Source organism: Ostrea edulis, chromosome 7 (genome assembly GCF_947568905.1).
Source record: "Ostrea edulis chromosome 7, xbOstEdul1.1, whole genome shotgun sequence".
NCBI lineage: Eukaryota > Metazoa > Mollusca > Bivalvia > Ostreida > Ostreidae > Ostrea > Ostrea edulis.
This window is the reverse complement of record NC_079170.1, coordinates 2,925,879-2,939,917: the sequence shown is the minus strand read 5'-3', so window position 1 is coordinate 2,939,917 and position 14,039 is coordinate 2,925,879. Positions and strand designations below refer to the sequence as shown.

Genomic DNA, 14,039 nt, shown 5'->3' with positions numbered 1-14,039 from the left:
CATGCTTTATTAACCTACACGAGACATGCTTTATTAACCTACACGAGACATGCTTTATTAACCTACACGAGACATGCTTTATTAACCTACACGAGACATGCTTTATTAACCTACACGAGACATGCTTTATTAACCTACACGAGACATGCTTTATTAACCTACACGAGACATGCTTTATTAACCTACACGAGACATGCTTTATTAACCTACACGAGACATGTTTTATTAACCTACACGAGACATGATTTATTAACCTACACGAGACATGTTTTATTAACCTACACGAGACATGCTTTATTAACCTACACGAGACATGCTTTATTAACCTACACGAGACATGCTTTATTAACCTACACGAGACATGCTTTATTAACCTACACGAGACATGCTTTATTAACCTACACGAGACATGCTTTATTAACCTACACGAGACATGCTTTATTAACCTACACGAGACATGTTTTATTAACCTACACGAGACATGCTTTATTAACCTACACGAGACATGCTTTATTAACCTACACGAGACATGCTTTATTAACCTACACGAGACATGTTTTATTAACCTACACGAGACATGTTTTGTTAACACAGAACTGCTTACAAGGAGTAGGATGTCCTCCACTAGCTGCAATAATGTAGCCCTCTCTGATTTTTTTTTAGGGAGAGGGTTACAACTCCTTAGGATCTCCGTAATGGTGCAAATGCGGGAGTGATTCACTTCCGCAACATTTGCGCTCATTCTAAACATTTCCTGACTTTCTTTACATAAATAAAATGATATTCTATGTTTGTTAGTCAATATATAAATTTACAACCTGCAACTTAAGATTTGTGAGGCTCTATTCTACCGTTTTCAACAATTTCGATAAATTCCAATTTCTCGATTCATATCTGTGCGCCATGTTTGATGTACTGAAGTTTCAACTTCCGATTGTCAAGTCATTTGCATATGCCATATAAGGTAGTATTTACATCAATGGACAAGTACGGAGGCGAAAGCTATTTCGTCGGTATTGAAAAGGTTTGAATTTAATATCAATTTAAAAACCGAACAGCAGAGTGTAAATTCTTTCTGCAACAATATGATTTTCCTTTCTTTGTCGAAGTGGTTCGAGTAACTACATTTTCGCGCTGATTGTCAATGTTTAGGTTTTTCATTAGATCCACCTACGAGATCTCGCGATTGTATTGTATTGTATTGTTTATTGGCTTTAAGCCTTACGGCTCATCAGCATAATACATATTCAATTACAAAATATAAACAAAAAAGATGTATACAGTATGAAAAGTGGAGTAAATATTAGAGGATGGACATACATGAAGAGAGTTATAAGACAAGTTTACATAAAAAAGAAACCAACAAAAACCAGCATATACATTAGACGATAGTTTGGCTAGATCGTAAGAGTAAAGCACCTTTTAAAAATTTACCCAGATTACAGATTTGTTTTCTATTATGAATTGACATCAATTGTTCCAGTTTAAACAAGCATGGCGGAGCAGACGAAGAATTTTGCATGCTGTACATTATATTTTATGAAAAACACCTTTATTAGACATGACCGAGCATAAAGTTGGTACTCCTTTTGGTGTAAACAACATTTGGGACTAATACACAGAGTTTATTATCGGTTATTCATAAATCATTTTGCACCATTACGGAGATCCTATGGAATTGTAGCCCTATCCCGAAAACGTCAGAATAAAAAAAAAATGGATAGGGCTACATTATTGCAGCTAGTCCTACACGTGACATGCTTTGTTAATACAGTACTGCTTACCAGGAGGGGGATGTTCTACACGAGACATGCTTTCAAAGTATACAATATTACATGCATTTTGTCTTCTTTATGCTTATAGTAATCAATTCTAATAGTTCGCCGAAATTTTGCGATAATTATCCACAATACAGACTTAAATCTAAGCCCCGATTTCAAAAAGTCTAGTTAATTAGGTAGGTAGTCACATGGTACAGTGAAGTCACATGTGCCCTTTGGATTGTGAAAGTACTGCGATATATTATTAAAAACTCAACTTTTAGGGGCCTAATTTATTTACCATAGGCAACATTTAAATCGATGTTGACAAATTGTCCGAGTTTATATGTGTTCGCCACCAGTGCACACATATAACGATGTAAATACCCAAATATAGCGAATAAAGCGTGTATGAAATCGACAATATTGTGAGTAAATAATGTTTATATGGGTCGCTGTCTACAAACTGTTTGGGGATGTTATTCCTTTTTACATCTGTAATTTGTGCTGTTTTTCTAAAATAAACAGTGCAATCATTATTTATTTTTGGATTGAACTTATTATGATACGTTAAATTGTTGACAACTAAGCCTTATGCCAAGCTATTGTCACGCGTGCATTTCGGAAAGAAAGAAAAAGACAACACTCACAAATCAATAAAAATATTCAAATTTAAAGTGGTAATCACATTATTTTATTTTGATAAAGCAATCTTATTACTATTTTTGAATTGTGATCTTCACGTCTTTAGGAAGCACGAAGTGGGAGCACGGCGTTATAGCCCACTGACACACTCAAGATGCTACGAGTTCAATTAGGAAATAATTTTATAATTCAATTTAAAGTTAGGAAATACAATATTCTATTATTTGTATAATTAAAAGTTCAATTATTTTGTATCTTTAATTTTTTTTTTCTTGTTTGTAAATCTACCAGTTAATAGAAGTTACATTGTATCGTCGATATATGTTGTTACAAGGTGAAGGTCAGTTGATTCGAGTGTGTATTGAATTTAAAGAGCAAAACAGAATGTATGCTATAGGCCTACCAGTGCTTATAGCTTCGATATATCCATTTTATCGCAGTTTTATCAGGGTCTCTGTCCAAGCGGTGTTTGAAAAGGTGACTGTGTGTGTTTTTTAAGGTAAAGTTCTTGCTCCAACAAAAAAAAAATTATCCACGTCTTTTTTCTCGTACCTTTCTTCGAAAAATTGAAAAATACTCAGTCTAAATCCTTTCTACCGACAACTAGTACACCCAAGCACGGCACAAAAATCTTAATGCATTATTATTTACAAGCCGTTAATGAGATAATTGGTTTTTTTTTGTCGATTAAAACTAATCTGTTTATGAAATGGCTAATAGATGTTTACAAACCCGAGGGCGCATATGACGTCACACATAATGGCGCGTAAACTAGCGAACGAAAATATGCATATCGCAAGATTTGAATTTCATCGCTTTCAAACTCGAAAACTACGCAAAATATTTCATTTAAAACACATTTAAAGTAGTTTTAGGCATAAAAAGAGTTAATTTTGCTGAAAAAATGAAAAAGTTTAGAAACATGCGTTGTGTCCTTTAACCTACACGAGACATGCTTTATCAACCTACACGAAACATGCTTTATTAACCTACACGTGACATGCTTTATTAACACAGTACTGCTTACAAGGAGGGGGATATCCTACAAAACTTCATTATTTCGGATTTCAAACATTTCGGTTGAGTATCACTGAAGAGACATTATTTGTCTAAATGCACATCTGATGCATCAAAATTGGTACCGTATAACTTTTACATTGAAACAATTTCAAATTCTATAGAAAATGGATGACGTAAAAATCGGCAGTGTCGACTGACTGTACATATAACTACCTTGACAGGATAAAGTTACTTTGAATCATGATTTATTTCATAAAAGAGGTTTACTTGTCTCCATGTTCGCACTGGTATACACAGACAGAGCTGCCAAATACAAGCTGAGAAAGATTACACACATCCTTGCCATGGTTTGGTATAGTTTTGAAAAATTCAGATTCAGAACTAAAGGGAAGGATTTATCAAGTAATCAAAGGCCATTTAGATCTAGATTTCGAATTCAAGTAAAAGTACAGGAATTGATCAATTGTATATATTGATAACAGGTTTAGATATGTCATCAATACTAAACGTATTTGTTCGGATAGTGCTATTTTCCATTATCATATCTATAGTTTAACGTTTAATCACAAACATCTTATGATAGTTGTTGTTACTCATTACACAACTTGAAGTAATGAAGATCAGATCACATACGGAACTGGAATTAATATTTTTCACAAGGCACAATCTGTTGCCTTCACGTGTATAATCACGACACCAACAGAGTGAATAAATTAAGTTAATTCAAAAATAAAAAACAACATTTTATGTAAATGTAGCATTGCGTCAGATTTATTCTTCTGTCAAATCAAATAAACTATTTTAAAACATTAATCGTGACTTGCAACATATTGCAACATGCCTCAGTTTATAAGAATTGCCTATATAAATCAGAGTAACCACGATAATTTTTATCACACATTGGAACGAAGGTAAGTGAACCGATTTCCCTGAAAATATGATAATCTTTATGCATTTACTAGTATTAAATATCGCCTCATGAGAGCGACTTTCAACAATTGAGATAATTTTAATATTCAGTTAACCTTGCATAGTGTCCTCCAATCATGGCAAGAATGTATCTAATCTTCCTCAACGTGTATTTGGCCGCTCTGTTTGGGTATACCAGTGCCAACACGCAGGTAAGTAAGACTCTCTTAGTGTAATATTGTTGCAAATGATAAAACGGTTTTAAAAAGTTCAGAATTTATTATAAGTCCAAAAATATTAATTCACAAATACATTTTAGAAACAAACTGAATTTAACAAAGAAATTTCGAAGATTGACTCACATACAAACTCACACACATCTAATCTTTGACAACTCCGCCCACATTCGTACTGACCAGCCAATTAACTTAAGGATAATAAAGTTGCAAGAACAGGGAAAAGCCGTATGACATTAATTTACAATACTGAAATTAGGTAGAGCTAAGCATAACAAATTCAAAGAACACAATCCTAAGATCTAACCATAAAGTTGATAACAAGTATGAGTAAATGACATTGATATCTTGAGTCAGGAAAGAGATGTCAAGGATTAGAAATTGCTAACATGTGCAAAAATGCCCTTTCTAAACATCAAATGAAATAATTAAACTTCAATTACAGATGTCAAACAAGACCAAAATTAAGAGAACAAATATATGGAAATAGATTGATAATTAATAATTTGTCATTTATAAAACCTCAATATACATAATCATAACATCCGCCCACAGAAAATAAAATTGTAAAACAATTTTACACTGGGTTAATAAATGCAAATTAAAAATTAAAAAAAAAATGAATACAATGGGGAAATAAAATGAAAAGAAAATAAACTGCCATGTACATATTACAACATGAGTAAACACTCAAAACAATCTTCTCGTACTAAGCTGTACATTAGAAACATATTAAAATGTAATTGTACAATCGGTATAACCTAAATGACACGTATGATTACTTATAACCATCTATCATATAAGTACCATGGTTTCACAACGACAAGCAGACACGGAGTCAATAATATACAGCAGCTAAAACAATTACTTAGATAAACAACGACTTTGAAACAGCCACAATCAAATAGTAATTAATAGCAGAGCTTGTAAACATTGCTCCCTCACATAGTCGGTCACTCAACTTAATTAAATTATCTCCTCAGCACCACGAGACGAGCTCCTGCAGTTAGATAACTAGAGCAAATTTACATTCTCGGACAAAAGTGCTGTGCCTTTCTATCATGATAAACAATAAATCACTGCAATAGTAATGATCTCAAAATCCAATAATCATAAAATCAACAACAAAAAATCTATACAAGGCGCCACAATGAAAATAAAAAAAATCACATAACAAGCATAAGAAAATTATTTACACATATATACAATAAGGGGATCATGGCTCAATCAATAAAGGGAGGGGGTCTTTGCTGAACAGCTACCCTGGCTTTAGCGTTCAAATATGAAGTCGCAACCCAAAACGCATTATCCGCAGGTTCGCCTGAAATCTGGATTAAATACTGTAATCCGTTTGGAGAGTATCGCTGGCCTAAGATTTTCTTGACTCTGTGAAACCCATCACTGTCGGAAGATGCGGTGAAGGTGACAATGGTCCGTGGGTCCACATGATTGTCATCCCGGTAACGAATTGGTGGTCGAATAGTCCGTTGAGGGCGCTTTGGCCATGCAGGAACTGGATGTTGTTCCGTAACCTCGTCAGTCTGACAACTTTGTTCTTTCTGTGTTACTTGTCGCGCCGATACCACACTGAAAAAGTCAGAAGGAGTAGGTTCCCGAACAAAAGCTTTCTTAACGCGATTGATGTGGACAATGTTATCTTGCACTTTGTTGGTGACTGGGTCCTTGAGTAACACAGTATGTGCACTTGGTATGTTGTGTACAACATAAGGTCCGGAAAATTGGTTTTGAAGCTTGTGCGCATTTTCCTTTTGTACAAATACATAGTCATTCTTTTGTAGTGTTAATGGCCGGAGATAGGTATTAGCATTGTTTAACATTGTGTCTTTGGCTTTCTTTACGTTTTCCATTATTTCTGTCCGAATAATGTTTATTTTTCTAAGTTTGTCACCAAGAAATTTTGGTTCACTGGGCATTTCAAGAACAGTCTGATTGGGTGAACAAAAACCAAAATATTCACTGTTATTATCCATGTTGAAGTAATTAATAATCCAAAGAAAAATAATTTAGATTCTCCACCATGTAATATTGTTGCAAATGATAAAACGGTTTTAAAAAGTTCAGAATTTATTATAAGTCCAAAAATATTAATTCACAAATACATTTTAGAAACAAACTGAATTTAACAAAGAAATTTCGAAGATTGACTCACATACAAACTCACACACATCTAATCTTTGACAACTCCGCCCACATTCGTACTGACCAGCCAATTAACTTAAGGATAATAAAGTTGCAAGAACAGGGAAAAGCCGTATGACATTAATTTACAATACTGAAATTAGGTAGAGCTAAGCATAACAAATTCAAAGAACACAATCCTAAGATCTAACCATAAAGTTGATAACAAGTATGAGTAAATGACATTGATATCTTGAGTCAGGAAAGAGATGTCAAGGATTAGAAATTGCTAACATGTGCAAAAATGCCCTTTCTAAACATCAAATGAAATAATTAAACTTCAATTACAGATGTCAAACAAGACCAAAATTAAGAGAACAAATATATGGAAATAGATTGATAATTAATAATTTGTCATTTATAAACCCTCAATATACATAATCATAACATTAGGAACTAAATCATGATTTTCCCCACCCCCTTTTTAATGATTAAAAACAAATGCATGGTGTATTTTTAAAGCTATAAGCCCTATCTAATCCCTAAATGTACTAAACGAGCGTCGGCCAAAAATAATTTCTTAATAGAATAGCACACAATGCATGATGCAGACTACAAATTTATTTTTAAAAACCCCATTCCTTCAACAGTCATACAGGAATGGAACTCTTTACCGTAGGAGACAAGGCAATCTGAACTTTTATCAAAATTTATGAAATGCATCAGTAACGTTTAATCAAAATCATATTTTGAAGTCACTCAAGTCTCTTTGAATATAATTTTTGATAAGGAAACAAAAGGTTTGAAACACTTCTTTTCAATAGCTGGAGTGATGTCAACTTTTCCGTTAACATAAAGTTAGGAATTCTCTCACCACTTATCAAATCAATTTCGCCCTATAACTTAGACTTCGGAACTGATCAAATGGTGCATTAGAGATGAAGTATTGTTAAGTCATGCCACCAAGCGTGATATGCGCATGCGAATCTGGTGCATCAAAATTAGTACCGTATAATTTTTTCATTATGACCACTGGGTCGAGACCTCTGCTGGTGGACTGTTAGTCCCGGAGGGTCTCTACAGCCCAGTAGCTAAGTATTTCGTTACTAGCTTGAAAATACGGATGTATATTTAATTGCTGTGATAAAATTTAGAAATTCGTTCCAAAATAAAGAATTATCTCCCTCATGCATAGCTCTTATCCTTAGACGAATTTGACTCCACTTTTTGGCACTCTGTTTTCCCTTAAAATAGCTCTAGCAAGTTCATCGTTATTTCAGATTTCAAACATTTCGTTTTAGCATCGTTTGAGCATCACTGAAGAGACATCTGGTGCACATCTGGTGCATCAAAATTGGTACCGTATAAGTTTTACATGCATATACTTGATGAATACAAGTAAAATACTGGATCTTTGTGTTCTGAGGTTGAACGGAGTAGCCCTATCACAAGAACGCTGTCTCTGTTCCTCACATTTATACTTCCGTATGTGCCTCTAACATTCCTTAACATATTTATTATATCTTAATTAAAAATCTGCACTACTGACATTATAGGATTAAACATTCTTTTTGAAGAATTTATCGATGTGTAAACTCCGGACATTTTACTCACAAACTGAATAAAAGTGCGAAGCACTTTTATGTTAAGTTTGTGAGTAAAATGTCTGGAGTTTACACATCGATAAATTCTTCAAAAAGAATGTTTGATTCTTATCATTCCAATTCATTCACTTTATTAACAATTGCAAAAATTTTAATAGTTTCCCCACACTATGTTATTTCTTTTCAGGCGTGTATGAATACATCACGTTTTCGGATTTATTGATGTATAAACTCTTGTTCAGCTTTATTTTTGTCCAATCAAAACAATTGTAATAAATAACATTGGAATTATTGACTTTTAATTCAAACTCAAAACCAATACAAAACACTCTTTGAAACACCTGTAATTTAACAATGCATATCCAACCTCACTTTTACGTTTTTGCATAATATATTTTTTTTCTTGTAAATAATGTATACATATACTTGACGTTTGGTCACTCATATCTTACAGTCCGATTGGTCACCTATCCAAATCTATCTCCCCTGTAAACAATCTACAGTATCCATCATCACCTCCACCTATTCTCGATCAGTTGGTTGATTGAATTTCTCACTTATATAGAGACGTCACCAATACCCCTGAAGGGCTTCAAATGTAGGCCTATGCTCGGCGCTTACGGTCATTGAACAGTGAGGGTTCTTTAGCGTGCCACACCTACTGTGACACGGGACATCCGTTGTTAAAGTCATATCCGAGGACCCGTGACATTTACACCTGATGACGAGGGTTTGGCGAGGAAACTGTCACTACCTGTTTTAATGACTTAAGCATCCTACTATTATCTTGTCGCCTCTCATTTAGCCGATGCCAATTTTCCTCTGTTTAATTGTTGCATTTTCCTTTCAACACCATATTTTGTTATGATACAGATATGGAAAATTGCAAAAACAAAACTTGGTTCTACGAAGTGGAGATTGGTAAACGACTGGAGAGGAGATAGCGATTACGAGAACCAGTGGAAGTGCAATCTTTTCGTTTATGACGTGCTTCTGGAAGCCAACGCCAAAGTACCAAACAGAAGGTAGATAATGATTTCTAGCGCAAAACTGTCTTTATATTCGAAATCAAGTTGTTTTGTGCTCTATTGTGTGTACTTATTTGCCAGTGGCATGTATAACCATATCTATGGAGAATTGTCAGTGTTTTTGACATCTCTGGAAAGTTTATAGCTAATATATATTTCAGTTTATAGCTTATATATATATATATATATATATATATATATATATATATATATAATCCAAAAAGAAAGAGTTGATATCACAAAGTCAAAATAATTCAATAAAAAAGCAGGAAAATATACAGATCCAAAATATATTTAAATCACTACCGCTTTCTGGATTTTAAAATCCACCCCCAGGTGAATACAAAAAATATATACAGAAGTCTACTACGTTCAGAAATATGCAGTCGATCGTTTACCTACAAAGCTACGAATTAGGTCATTGTGACGTCATGACAATGTCGAAACTAGCTAGGCCCACAGAAAAGGTGAGATGGTAGGAATATGCTGTATACTAAATCTATTGTGAAAATAATTCCAATCAGTTAGTTGATGTTGACGAATTATACCAATGCAACTCCTTTGAATACAAAGTCCAAGAAAAGTACACACTGGGAAGAGGGTACTTGTCTGCCCATCACCATGTATCGATCTTGGAATACAGACGATTGATTTATATCAAATGACATATATTATTCAGTCCTTTATGAATTCGTTTTCAACATATATTGATTAATTTTTATGATTATAAAATTAAGAATTATTAGTTGTTCACTTTACTATTGTCTTAGCAAAACACAAGTGAGATCTATGTGTATCGATTTTCTCATAATCAATCATTACGTATAAAGATATATCGCAGAATAATGACCGCGGCATTCCTTTGATCTTCGCAATATATGTTTGAAAAAGCTAGATTTCATTAGCTCTGTATATCACAAGTACATTCACTCCCATGTCAGGACCTTATCTCTGGCAATTACATGTGCCCTATTCCATAGTTTTGTGAATATCTATATATATTTCTTACAATGATCGGTAAAAGAATTTTATGCTTTCAATTCAAATCGAATACAGCTAACGTCGCTATGTTTCTAAATGTAAGCTACTAAAGATTTGAAATTAAAGCGCTATTTAAAGCTTTCCTAACGTCTTTGTGTTTTTATGGAAGGCGTTCAATAAAGCTTGAGCGCTTTCATTTCAAATATTCGTGTTTCTGATTATTTCAGCTTCTCCATCGTCAACTTCCCATATTTATGTAGCAATGTTCCATTATCACCTGCATACGGTGTTTATATCTCTCAACCGATTCGATACGCAAGAGCTTGTTCTGCGTATAGTCAGTTCTTAAATCGATACAAGCTACTGACAAACAAGTTGATGGTACAGGGGTTTCAACAGTCTCGATTGAAGTCAGCATTTCACAAATGCTATGGTCGTACGGTTATAACGATCTAGTTCGTCATTACTACCTATCATTCGGTCCAATGCTGTCTGATGTATTTCATACCGATTGTTAGGCCGTTCTTGACACACTGATTTTGACTACGGATAACTCCGTTTACCTGATAAGGATATAGGGCTCACGGCGGGTGTGACCGGTTAAAAGGGGATGCTTACTCATCCTAGGCACCTGATACCACCTCTGGTGTGTCCAGAGGTCTGTGTTTGTCCGACTATCTATTTTGTATTCTTTATAGGAATTATGAAATTGATTATTGTTCGTTATCTTCGCCTTTCATCAGCCCTTGGTGATCCGGGTTAGAGTAGGTCGTGAGTACTCTTGCTTGTCATACAGCAGGTATGGCACATAAAAAATCCCTCCCTGCTCAAAGGCCGTACGCGCCGAGCATAGGCCTAAATTTTACAGCCTTTCACCGGTAATGGTGACGTCTCCATATTATGTGAATTATTCCCAATATCATTTAAAGGGTGGTTATATCCCCCTTATCCTGGTATTCTTAACAAAGATGGTCATTTTTGCCAATGTGGGTCCTCACCACCACCATCAACCTTTGGACGGAAACGGCATAAACTCGCGTACACGCACACACAGGGAAAGAGAGAGAGAAAGAGAGAGACACAAACTAGTTTTAATATTTTGTTCTTCAGATTTTGGGGACACTATCCCATTGGTGCCAACGAATGGGCTAACCCTCAGTCTCGGTATGTCGAAAAGACTGGGTGCTATAAAACAGTGTCGGACAAAGACAAACAGAGAGGTGACGTCATAGCATTTGAAAGACGTGGTACTAGTGGACACATGGGGATAGTTTCTACCATTGGCTTTTACGTCAGCGCTGGCAAACACAAGGTTACAGAAACGTCCATCAAGGGGTTTCTGCGAGAAAACACAATCGCGCGGACAACCATCTGGAGATATACCTGCTAAATATCTTTCTTTATCTACATCATTTGTTGTCTTTGAAATAAAAATAAATAACTTATAAGAATACAGATATTTTTGTTGGATACTTTCATGGTTTTTGCTTTTACATCAGTGCTGGCAAACGCAGTGTTACAGAAACGTCCATCAAGGAGTTTCTAGGAGATGTTGGAATATGACGCCACTATACGGTCAACAGTTGTTCTTGAAGCACAACACACTTTTTCAACCGAACATTTGTACGCTGTCTCATGAATATGCAGTGAAACTGTGATTTAATCCTATATACTCATACATTAACAGAAAGATGAATTTCCTTTGAAGTCTTCCGCACCGACATAACAGTTATTAAACTTCAGTTTCCTGTAAACATTCCTCTTTTCAATTTCCTCTGGATGCATTAAATGCTGTGATCTCGTGTCATGGTCGAGGATGGTATAATTCTTCGTAATTTTATATGCACTTATCTTAACCTTAACTTTCTTGATTCTGTAGAACATCGATGCTATATAGCAAACATCTTTCTAAGTTAGTATCTTCTGTTAAATTCGTAGAAAATGAAGTGGATGCAGTCACAGACATCTCACCGTTCATGTACAGTAGACAAACTCTAGAAGTTAAACGCCATATTTACTCAATGACTCTGGATCTCTAAAGATTTGATTCGTTGTGGATTAAAATGTTCTATGCTTTACCGAAAAAATATGTCAAATTAATTAGAAGTTGTAGCATTCTTCGTTTCTTGGTTCATTCTTTTCATTTAGTCGCTACAACAATAGCAAGGACATTTGCTTTCATTCCAAAGTCGTTTTTTTTATGTCCGTTACCCATCCTCCTTATTTTACAAAATCAATTAACTAGTGTTTCTAATTACTGACTGGAACCAATTACGTGGATTGCTTATCCAGCAGGAGCGCACTAAATACCCCGAGTTGTCTTATGGTGAATATTCACAATGTAGACAGACGTGCTGGATCAACTCTAAAAACATACCTAATGATCTCATTACAAAAACGGAATTATATATCAATATTGTATTTAGGACAACCACGCTATCATAAAATGAGTAGAGGTCACCTAACAATATTCACATTATTTCCTCAACATTCTCCCTAACTGAAGTTAGCCACTGCATATGAATAATCTTGACCTAATGCGCTAGTCGCCTTACACAGAAACCGTGGAGTGTGAAATGATTAAAATGTGAATATAAGAAAATTGTTTCAGTTTTTGAAAGTATGCAAGGTGAAGATAACGAACAGTGATCAAGTATATAATATCTCGTCACACCGACATACTGAGGAATCATCATTGTTCGTGGGGGATTGACGTTCGCGAATTTCGTGGGTCACTCTTATCCACGAATTTACGTGTCCTCGAACATTTTTTGTAAAGCAAGTAGAGTAAGATTTCCTAGTGACGTGGAATCGCTTACCTACGAAATTACGTCCCCACGAACCAGCATTTTGCTTACCCACGAACATTGGCCCCCACGAATTAAAATGACTCAGCATATCAGCGATAGTTAACACGCTCTGTTCTGTATGCCATTGTGAACATCACTATTATTACAATAATTATATTCTTTCAAAACCTGAAGGACATCTTCTTAAACAAGATACATATGTAACTATATAATTATGTACATACAATGCTTCTTACCTGTAGCTAATACACGTGTTCATTTCCTGGATGTGTTTCAGAACACACTGTCCTGAATGTATCTATGACTATATATTTCTATATTCTAATTTTCTTCATTATAAACATTGTTTAGACTTGAAGCACACATGAAGGTAGTAATGCTGCATTGTACCAGTACGTTGAATTCATCGTTTAACTGGGGATGGCAATGGGATACGAATTTGTAACCGACTTTCCGAACGAGTAACCGATTATCTAAACACACTACTATAGTTACACTACCGTTATGTACATGTGTATGTACCGTTATGTACATGTGTATGATACCGTTATGTACATGTGTATGGTACCGTTATGTACATGTGTATGGTACCGTAATGTACATGTGTATGGTACCGTTATGTACATGTGTATGGTACCGTTATGTACATGTGTATGTACCGTTATATACATGTGTATGGTACAGTTATGTTCATGTGTATGGTACCGTTATGTACATGTGTATGGTACCGTTATGTACATGTGTATGGTACCGTTATGTACATGTGTATGTACCGTTATGTATATGTGTATGGTACCGTTATATACATGTGTATGTGCCATTATGTACATGTGTATGGTAACGTTATGTACATGTGTATCTACCGTTATGTACATGTGTATGTACCGTTATGTACATGTGTATGGTA

General features: G+C 34.9%; 1 protein-coding gene across 1 annotated transcript; it reads left to right on the top strand.

The window, feature by feature from the left end:
- The first annotated feature begins 4,236 nt into the window (after positions 1-4,236).
- Positions 4,237-11,775, top strand: LOC130047665 (uncharacterized). The gene is made up of 4 exons (XM_056143043.1): positions 4,237-4,336; positions 4,446-4,546; positions 9,187-9,338; positions 11,433-11,775. The coding sequence occupies exons 2-4, from the start codon at positions 4,472-4,474 to the stop codon at positions 11,710-11,712; spliced, it is 507 nt and encodes a 168-aa protein (XP_055999018.1). The 5' UTR covers positions 4,237-4,336; positions 4,446-4,471; the 3' UTR covers positions 11,713-11,775.
- The last annotated feature ends 2,264 nt before the right edge of the window (positions 11,776-14,039 follow it).

Excerpts from the sequence above, each read along its gene's own strand:
- LOC130047665 (XM_056143043.1), top strand. The coding sequence starts at position 4,472 with ATGGCAAGAATGTATCTAATCTTCCTCAACGTGTATTTGGCCGCTCTG. Across the intron at positions 4,547-9,186 it reads ATACCAGTGCCAACACGCAG|ATATGGAAAATTGCAAAAAC; the intron begins GTAAGTAAGACT and ends GTTATGATACAG. Across the intron at positions 9,339-11,432 it reads GCCAAAGTACCAAACAGAAG|ATTTTGGGGACACTATCCCA; the intron begins GTAGATAATGAT and ends TTTGTTCTTCAG.